This window comes from Littorina saxatilis, linkage group LG15 (assembly GCF_037325665.1).
Source record: "Littorina saxatilis isolate snail1 linkage group LG15, US_GU_Lsax_2.0, whole genome shotgun sequence".
NCBI classification, from domain to species: domain Eukaryota; kingdom Metazoa; phylum Mollusca; class Gastropoda; order Littorinimorpha; family Littorinidae; genus Littorina; species Littorina saxatilis.
In genome coordinates, this window is record NC_090259.1 from 2693641 (window position 1) to 2703745 (window position 10105).

A 10105-nucleotide genomic window follows, 5' to 3' on the forward strand; every position below is an offset into this window, starting at 1 on the left:
TTGTCTGGGGGGGGGGGGGGGGGCCTGATTTGGCCTATTATGGTCCGCTGGACCCGAAAAGCAACAGCTAACTAACTAACTAACTAACTAACTAACTAACATGTTTTTTGATTGTTATCTTGTTCTAGTTCCTCTCCCCTGCAGTCCTTTGTTCCATTTCTAATATCGGTATGATTTGTTTTAGTTCGGTCACGAAAAGTGGTTTGCTATAATTATTTGGAGTGCCAAGGTTATACTGATTTTTGACGATTGGCGTTTTGCTTGTTGTCCTCATTCTCTGTCTTCCTATTTTTATCCCAACTTGAGGACATTGGCTTTTTCTGTTTTGTTTACCTTTTCATAAAAGCCGGAAAGAAAGTCGTGTCAAGAACCGCAAAGAAGTTAATTCTACAAACGGTCGTGCCAAACGAATGAGGAACTGCTTTTCTATGCTAAGTGCAGCAAGGGGTGTGTGCTTTTATATAAATAACAGCGGAGAACCAGACCAATGCATGCATACGTATTGCGTCATTAATTTGTGTCTCTTTCCTCAGGGAAGGAGTCGACATGCCACCGAAATGACGGAAATAAAAACAGCTTTGTTTATCGTTTGTGTTTCGAATTCATGATGTGTTTGTATATTGTTTTCTTTTCTCTTCGCTCTTCTTTCTGTCCTTGTTCCTGTGTTTCTTTCCTTTCATTTCTTCCTTTGCAGGCAAGGGAATGTACTTTTGTTAAAAATACTTTTGGAGAGAAGAAAAATGCATGTCTATTTCTCTTTCTCCTCTTCTCTGTTCTTTGCTTTCCTTCTTTCTTTCTTTCTTCTTTTTCTCTCTCTCTCTCCTTATTCTCTCTTTCTCTCCCCCCCCCCCCCCATTTTCTCGCTCTCTCTTTCAACCTCCTCTCGTTTTACTTTTCTTTGAAGGACTCTTTTCCTTTTTCTTTCTTTCTTGTCCTATGTTTTTAGTCCTTCCTCCCTTTATTTCTTTGTTTCTTTATTTCTTTATTTTACCTTCCTTCCATCCTCTCTCTCACGCTCTGTCTGTCTGTCTGTCTGTCTGTCTGTCTGTCTGTCTGTCTGTCTGTCTGTCTGTCTGTCTGTCTGTATGCCTGTCTGTAGTCTTTCGGATGAGACGAAAAACCGAGGTCCCTTCGTGTACACTACATTGGGGTGTGCACGTTAAAGATCCCACGATTGACAAAAGGGTCTTTCCTGGCAAAATTGTATAGGCATAGATAAAAATGTCCACCAAAATACCCGTGTGACTTGGAATAATAGGCCCTGAAAAGTAGGATATGCGCCGAAATGGCTGCGATCTGCTGGCCGATGTGAATGCGTGATGTATTGTGTAAAAAATTCCATCTCACACGGCATAAATAAATCCCTGCGCCTTGAATATGTGCGCGATATAAATTGCATAATTTTTTTTTTAAATCCCTGCGCTTAGAACTGTACCCACGGAATACGCGCGATATAAGCCTCATATTGATTGATTAATTGATGTATGTCTGTGTGTATGTCTGTCTGTCTGTCTGTCTGTCTGTCTGTCTCTCTCTCTCTCCCTCTCTCTCTCTCTCTCTCTCTCTCTCTGCCTCTCGCTCTCCCCCCCCTAACTCCCCCCTTGTCTAACTCGGAAGATGAAAGAATCGGACGTATTTCAGTGCATTCGATTGACTGAAAGATGAATCACGCCTCAGCGTTCTTGTTCTTTTTTCTTTGATGTTTCTCTTGGGGCCCATTTAGGAAAGCAGAAGAAAAGGCCAGGAAGCAAACTCGAGGAAGAGATCAGAACTGGGTTTGTTGATTTTGTCTACTGGGTCAGACGGTAGATCACGTCTGAGGGTGTACAAGGAAGTCGACTGCCCCCAGGCAAACGGTGCGTGACACAAGTCCGCGACCAAAGCGTCGTTGGCGACTTGGAGCAGACAACCACAGATCGAAAGCCAGAGACAGAAGATAAAGAAGAAAGAACAAGTCGCTTAAAGCACTAATAAAGCAGTCAGTCGGCCTCAAAATGCGGTCGCCCCAGTGTCTCTTCAACTTTTTGTTAATGGCGGATTATGATGTTATGTAATACAATTATCACAAAAGTGACATCAGTGAGGAGATAATACCAGGAAGTAATGCATTATTATGTTAAGTTTAATGAACATCTGTCTGGTAGTTTTCTGAGAATTGCTTCACACGCACACACACACACACACACACACACACACACACACACACACACACACACACACACACACACACACACACTCACACACTCACAGACTCACACACACACACACACACACACATAGATACATATGCATACAAACACAACACACACAACACACACACACACACACACACACATACATACATACACACACACACACAAACAAACACACACACACGATCAATTTGACAACACAAGGAAATACATTGAAATTCATTGCTTTTACTCATCTGTGAACATCTGTGAGCTCTCTCTCTCTCTCTATCTATCTCTCTCTCTCTCTCTCTCTCTCTCTCCCCAGATCTCTCACTCTCTCTCTCTCTCACGCGCGCTCTCTCTTCGCTCCAGTTTTCCAGAGGAGAGCGATGGATATCATGGTGTTTGGACCCACATTGCGATTTCCGAGGGCAACGACATACAACTTGTCGCCAGCCAACCAGTCGAACACGGCCGCTTGCCCGCTGCTAGCCCCGCGCGCGGAATGAGAATCGAACACGGCGTGAACGTTGCGGTGCAAGGAGAGATGCAGCGTGCCACCGCTCTTCGGATGGCCTCGGAGGGAGATGATGTACGTTCCGCTGATGCTGATGCTGAACACCCCGGTTTTCGAGTCATACAAGTCGCCCATGTTGAGGTTTGCGTCCGTGGAGAAGAGGACCTTCTCGTCAGCGTTATACATGCGGGCGTGCTTGTTCACGCAGGAGGTAAAAGCCATGTGGAAAACCGATCTGCCCAGGTACTCGGGCGTGTTGCCTTCCAGGTAGACGTAGGACAGCATCGTGGCACCTTCCATGCTGCTTGTTCCTAGGAGTTCCATGTCGAGCTGACAAAGGAACAAAGTGTACTGACAGAGAAACAGAGTGTACCGACAAAGAAACGGTAGCTCAGTTTGTAGAGCACCGGACTTGTGAAACTAGGGACACACACACACACTCACACACACACACACACGTACACACACACACACACACACACACACACACTCACACACTCTCACATATATACACACACACTCACACACTCTCACACATACACACACACACACACACACACACACACACACACACACACACACACACACACACACACACACCTTTGTTTGCGATGTTAGGTAAAGAGCCGCCGAAGCAGAGGTAGGCATGCCATGTCGACTGTACGCCTGGAACTGCCTGCCCCCAATGTCGAACGATGTCCAGCCACCGCCGGGAGGGTCTGGCCTGGCCATCACCCAGTACGGTCCGTTTTTGGGAACATCAAAAAAATACCTGGACGTTGTCGTGTACGCTGTCACATCGGACCATAATCTCGTCTTTGTATACTGCTCGTTGAAACTGGCGTAGTGGTGCCCATAGCTGTTTGTGATTGCACCCCCATCACAGTGAAACGTACGGTAGAAATTCTGTAACGGAAAGTGGGCATGGTTAACGAGCAGACACATGGTTTAATCTTCTTTTTATATTTAGTCAAGTTTTGACTAAATATTTTAACATCGAGGGGGAATCGAAACGAGGGTCGTGGTGTATGTGCGTGTGTGTGTGTGTGTGTGTGTGTCTGTCTGTCAGTGTGTGTGTGTGTGTAGAGCGATACAGACTAAACTACTGGACCGATCTTTATGAAATTTGACATGAGAGTTCCTGGGTATAAAATCCCCGAACGTTTTTTTCATTTTGTTGATAAATGTCTTTGATGACGTCATATCCGGCTTTTCGTGAAAGTTGAGGCGGCACTGTCACGCCCTCATTTTTCAACCAAATTGGTTGAAATTTTGGTCAAGTAATCTTCGACGAAGCCCGGACTTCGGTATTGCATTTCAGCTTGGTGGCTTAAAAATTAATTAATAACTTTGGTCATTAAAAATCTGAAAATTGTAAAAAAAAATAAAAATTTATAAAACGATCCAAATTTACGTTTATCTTATTCTCCATCATTTGCTGATTCCACAAACATATAAATATGTTATATTCGGATTAAAAACAAGCTCTAAAAATTAAATATATAAAAATTATTATCAAATTTTTTTTTCGAAATCAATTTAAAAACACTTTCATCTTATTCCTTGTCGGTTCCTGATTCCAAAAACATATAGATATGATATGTTTGGATTAAAAACACGCTCAGAAAGTTAAAACGAAGAGAGGTACAGAAAAGCGTGCTATCCTTCTCAGCGCAAGTACTACCCCGCTCTTCTTGTCAATTTCACTGCCTTTGCCGTGCGCGGTGGACTGACGATACTACGGTCTTGGTGCGTTGCATTGCGTTCAGTTTCATTCTGTGAGTTCGACAGCTACTTGACTAAATGTTGTATTTTCGCCTTACGCGACTTGTTATATTTAGTCAAGTTTTGACTAAATATTTTAACATCGAGGGGGAATCGAAACGAGGGTCGTGGTGTATGTGCGTGTGTCTGTGTGTCTGTGTGTCTGTGTGTGTGTGTGTGTGTGTGTAGAGCGATTCAGACTAAACTACTGGACCGATCTTTATGAAATTTGACATGAGAGTTCCTGGGTATGAAATCCCCATACGTTTTTTTCATTTTTTTGATAAATGTCTTTGATGACGTCATATCCGGCTTTTCGTGAAAGTTGAGGCGGCACTGTCACGCCCTCATTTTTCAACCAAATTGGTTGAAATTTTGGTCAAGTAATCTTCGACGAAGCCCGGACTTCGGTATTGCATTTCAGCTTGGTAACTTAAAAATTAATTAATGACTTTGGTCATTAAAAATCTGAAAATTGTAAAAAAATAAAACGATCCAAATTTACGTTTATCTTATTTTCCATCATTTGCTGATTTCAAAAACATATAAATATGTTATATTCGGATTAAAAACAAGCTCTGAAAATTAAATATATAAAAATTATTATCAATTTTTTTTTCGAAATCAATTTAAAAACACTTTCATCTTATTCCTTGTTAGTTCCTGATTCCAAAAACATATAGATATAATATGTTTGGATTAAAAACACGCTCAGAAAGTTAAAACGAAGAGAGGTACAGAAAAGCGTGCTATCCTTCTCAGCGCAACGAATACCCCGCTCTTCTTGTCAATTCCACGGGCACTGCCTTTGCCACGGGCGGTGGAGTGACGATGCTACGAGTATACGGTCTTGCTGCGTTGCGTTGCGTTCAGTTTCATTCTGTGAGTTCGACAGCTACTTGACTAAATATTGTATTTTCGCCTTACGCGACTTGTTTCTTTATTTGGTGTTAAACGTCGTTTTCAACCACGAAGGGTTATATCGCGACGGGGAAAGGGGGAAAGATGGGTGGGATAGAGCCACTTGTCAATTGTTTCTTGTTCACAAAAGCACTAATCAAAAATTTGCTCCAGGGGCTTGCAACTAGTACAATATATTACCTTACTGGGAGAATGCAAGTTTCCAGTACAAAGGACTTAACATTTCTTACATACTGCTTGACTAAAATCTTTACAAAAATTGACTATGTATATTATATACAAGAAACACTTAACAAGGGTAAAAGGAGAAACAGAATCCGTTTTTCGCCTCTTACGACATGCTGGGGAGCATCGGGTAAATTCTTCCCCCTAACCCGCGGGGGGGTGCATGGTTTAAGCCCGTCCTTAATTGAGCACGAAGTCGACTTGGCGAAGATTCGCGAAATCTTTGTACCGAAAACCCACAGCTACGGCTAAGTACTTTGTACCCTACTTCGCTTCGCAAGTTTTGACATACGAGGCTACGCCGTAGCTCTTCGACGAAATTGTTCTTTTTGTCAAAAAGTGCTTTTTGATTCAAGATGGACTTAGAAATCACACTAGAAAGAGCACAGTGCTTCCCTTGGACTTCGCGAAGCTATGCTGAAAGTAGTTCAATTAAGGCGATGTGTGGCACTAATACATGGAATAACCTAGTTTTTTCTTGGTAGTTATTGAAGTGACTTATAACAATGACTGAAAAATGTGAAAATATTAATGGGCACAGATCGCCGTTGCTATGGAAACAGCCGGCGCGCCATATTGGATTTCTAGGAAACGGTTTTGCAGCGACATCATACATCACAAATGCATGATATTTGGCACAAAGATACACATGATATGACTTTTATCTACAATCATACAGAGCGATATTTTTACTAAAGACTACAGTTGAATTTATATTAATTTTTGTAATAAGATTAATGAATTTCTAACCGCATATTCATTAATCCTTATTTCAAAAATTAGGATAAATTCAAATGTAGTCTTTTCTATATGATTGTAGATAAAAGTCATGTGTATCTTTGTGTCAAATATTAAGCATTTCTGATGTATGATGGTGCTGTAAAACCGTTTCCTACAAATCCAATATGGCACTGTTTAAGCCAGTGTCCATAGCAACGGCAGTCTATGTCCTGTAGTATTCACATATTTTTCTTTTCTTTTCATAAGTCACTTCAATAACTACCCAGAAAACTAAGTTATTCCATGTATTCTCCAAGTTTAATGTTGGTGATTGTTAGTGCCTCACATCGCCTTAAGGGATGAATTCTCGTTCCTGAAGCTTCGCAAAGTGAGCTTCGCGAAGTCGACTTCGTCCAATTAAGGACAGGCTTTACGAGCAGACACAGTCCTTACCACGTGAACAATGTGGCTAACTGTCTCATATGTGGCCAAGCTTTTACATGACATAAGGCCATCGCCCTGCTAGCCACACACCAAAAACCGAGTAAACAATGTGGCTAACTGTCTCAGATGTGGCCAAGCTTTTACATGACATAAGGCCATCGCCCTGCTTGTCACGTACCAAAAACCGTGTAAACAATGTGGCTAACTGTCTCAGATGTGGCCAAGCATTTACATGACATAAGGCCATCGCCCTGCTTGTCACACACCAAAAACCGAGTAAACAATGTGGCTAACTGTCTCAGATGTGGCCAAGCTTTTACATGACATAAGGCCATCGCCCTGCTAGCCACACACCAAAAACCGAGTAAACAATGTGGCTAACTGTCTCAGATGTGGCCAAGCTTTTACATGACATAAGGCCATCGCCCTGCTTGTCACGTACCAAAAACCGTGTAAACAATGTGGCTAACTGTCTCAGATGTGGCCAAGCTTTTACATGACATAAGGCCATCGCCCTGCTAGCCACACACCAAAAACCGAGTAAACAATGTGGCTAACTGTCTCAGATGTGGCCAAGCTTTTACATGACATAAGGCCATCGCCCTGCTTGTCACGTACCAAAAACCGTGTAAACAATGTGGCTAACTGTCTCAGATGTGGCCAAGCTTTTACATGACATAAGGCCATCGCCCTGCTTGTCACGTACCAAAAACCGTGTAAACAATGTGGCTAACTGTCTCAGATGTGGCCAAGCTTTTACATGACATAAGGCCATCGCCCTGCTAGCCACACACCAAAAACCGAGTAAACAATGTGGCTAACTGTCTCAGATGTGGCCAAGCTTTTACATGACATAAGGCCATCGCCCTGCTTTGTCGCCCACCAAAAACTAACAGCCAAGGTGCTTTCTAAGCACAGTTGGATTACTTTTAAAAGATTGATTTCGTGACGGACACTAGTCTCTTCTTGTTATTATTCGGTCATGGGCTGAAACACGTCAGCGCCTTTCGGCGATTCGTCAATGCATTTCGGAACCAGACAACAACAATAAGAATAAGAATAACAGCACTTTATTGTCCATTAAAATATTACACAAAAATGTAAAATTTTCTTCGGCACACGCCTGTAAACGATTCTAACAACAATTGTATAGGACAACACACAAAAAACATAAAACATAGGTTCACGTATGTAGTAACAAGCACACTTGTCATATTTCCAACAACACTGACCTAAAGTGATGTCCGTGTCATCTTTAAATGTAATAATTTTACAGATAAAATCTAAATAAGTTCTTTAAGACTATCACAATCAAATATAATATTGCACTATGTAAATTTACCCTCTCATATCACAGGAGTCGGTCACGCTTGAAATTAACGCTACTTGATATTGCTTTCCAAACTTATACGAAGTGAACGGGAACATAGGGTTAGTTATTAACTGAACTTGCCTCGAACAGTGAGATAAAGAGAACAGTACACAAATACGCACGGAGAGACTCGGAAACTCGAGTCGAGTCAATACTGATCCCGACGCTCGGGAACTTAAATGTAATATTTGAAGTTTCAACCTCCCTCGCCAATCGTGCGTCAGAATAGCTCAGTTGGTAAAGTACCCGATCGCCTTTCTTTACAATGGTGGTCACGGGTTCGATCCTCTTCGACGGCCATTTTGTTTTACTTTAACAAACAAATCTCAACTCGTAATTCTTGTATTTTATTCATTCTATTCAAACGTTTTGTATGATCTAATGAATCGAACAAATCTGAAAGTTGCGTAATTATTGAGTGCTTCCAGCGGACAATTTCCACAGAATAACCAGTGCTATGAAATCCAAATCTTACCTTGTCGTAGCCAACAAAACCAATGTTAAGCCTGAGGCCACTGTTGCCTGCATCGACTCCCGAGCCTTCGGCCCCAACTTTGTCTCCAGCGTTTAGAGGGATGGCAACGCTCAGTCCTCCTACCACGCGGTCCGTGCCGTAGGCTCTGAACTTGGTTTGCTGGCCGTTGATTAGAAGAACCAAATCGGCTTGCTCTGGCCCGTCGGGGTCGCTCACCATCGTGACGATGTAGACGCCTGTTTCACGAACCGTGAACGGGGCTAATAATACGCTGCTAGTCATTGCCAAGCGAAGCTCGCCAAGGCTGAGAAGGAGCAGGAGCAGAGTCGGTAACGGGAAGGTTGACGTTGTCTTCATCGCTGCTGTCAGACTGAGGATGGCTGTCAGGTGTGCTGGACACGCGTTGTACGCTCTTTTTGTAGAGACGCTGGTGTGGGTTCATGACTCGATTAAAGGACTTGTAGAAAAGCGAGTGTTGGGTTTACGACAGATTAAAGGACTTGTAGCGAAGCTGGTGTGGGTTTACGACACGATTAAAGGACTTGTAGAAAAGCTGGTGTGGGTTTACAACAGATTATAGGACTTGTAGAAAAGCGAGTGTTGGTTTAAGGCACGATTATAGGACTTGTAGCGAAGCTGGTGTGGGTTTACGACTTGATTAAAGGACTTGTAGAAAAGCTGGTGTGGGTTTACAACAGATTATAGGACTTGTAGAAAAGCGAGTGTTGGTTTAAGGCACGATTATAGGACTTGTAGCGAAGCTGGTGTGGGTTTACGACAGATTAAGGACTTGTAGAAAAGCTGGTGTGGGTTTACAACAGATTAAAGGACTTGTAGAAAAGCGAGTGTTGGTTTAAGACACGATTATAGGACTTGTAGCGAAGCTGGTGTGGGTTTACGACAGATTAAAGGACTTGTAGAAAAGCTGGTGTGGGTTTACAACAGATTAAAGGACTTGTAGAAAAGCACGATTATAGGACTTGTAGCGAAGCTGGTGTGGGTTTACGACACGATTAAAGGACTTGTAGAAAAGCTGGTGTTGGTTTACGACACGATTAAAGGACGACGGCATATTATTGTTTGAGAAGAGTTAACAGCTCTTAATACAAACCGTTTGCCAGCCCTAAACAACGTTCCATTGGACAGACTTGTGTCCCCGAGAACTGTTTAAACGTTCACGAGACAAACCGTTGAGGAGGTAATTGTGTATAAAAGTAAGCCTGGTTTTCTTCGTTCTCCTGCAGGATGAGTGTAAAGTTAATCTGTGTAATACCACTTTTATGTCATGATATGAATTGAGATATGTCTCTCTCTCTCTCTGTTTCTCTCTCTCTCTCTCTCTCTCTATCTCTAAAATCTCCATCCTTCTGTAATAAAGTTTAATCAATCAATCTCTCTCTCTCTCTCTCTTTCTCTCTCTCTCTCTCTCTCTCTCTCTCTCTCCGGGTGATTGTCCATAAATACAAACACACGGCATGTATTCCTGACCCCCC

The 10105-nt window shown here is 42.5% G+C and overlaps 1 protein-coding gene across 1 annotated transcript; it reads right to left on the reverse strand.

Annotated features, from left to right (window-relative positions):
* Positions 1–2447: 2447 nt before the first annotated feature.
* Positions 2448–9027, reverse strand: LOC138948201 (uncharacterized). The gene is made up of 3 exons (XM_070319702.1): positions 8613–9027; positions 3292–3597; positions 2448–3021 (listed from the first exon to the last, which is right to left on the reverse strand). The coding sequence occupies exons 1-3, from the start codon at positions 8967–8969 to the stop codon at positions 2521–2523; spliced, it is 1164 nt and encodes a 387-aa protein (XP_070175803.1). The 5' UTR covers positions 8970–9027; the 3' UTR covers positions 2448–2520.
* Positions 9028–10105: the final 1078 nt, after the last annotated feature.

What these genes read in the sequence shown, in the direction of transcription:
- LOC138948201 (XM_070319702.1), bottom strand. Translation starts at nt 8,969, where the DNA reads ATGAAGACAACGTCAACCTTCCCGTTACCGACTCTGCTCCTGCTCCTT. An exon ending in GTTTTGTTGGCTACGACAAG is followed by an intron (nt 3,598 to 8,612) that starts GTAAGATTTGGA and finishes TTTCCGTTACAG; the next exon opens with AATTTCTACCGTACGTTTCA. An exon ending in ACCTAACATCGCAAACAAAG is followed by an intron (nt 3,022 to 3,291) that starts GTGTGTGTGTGT and finishes TTCCTTTGTCAG; the next exon opens with CTCGACATGGAACTCCTAGG.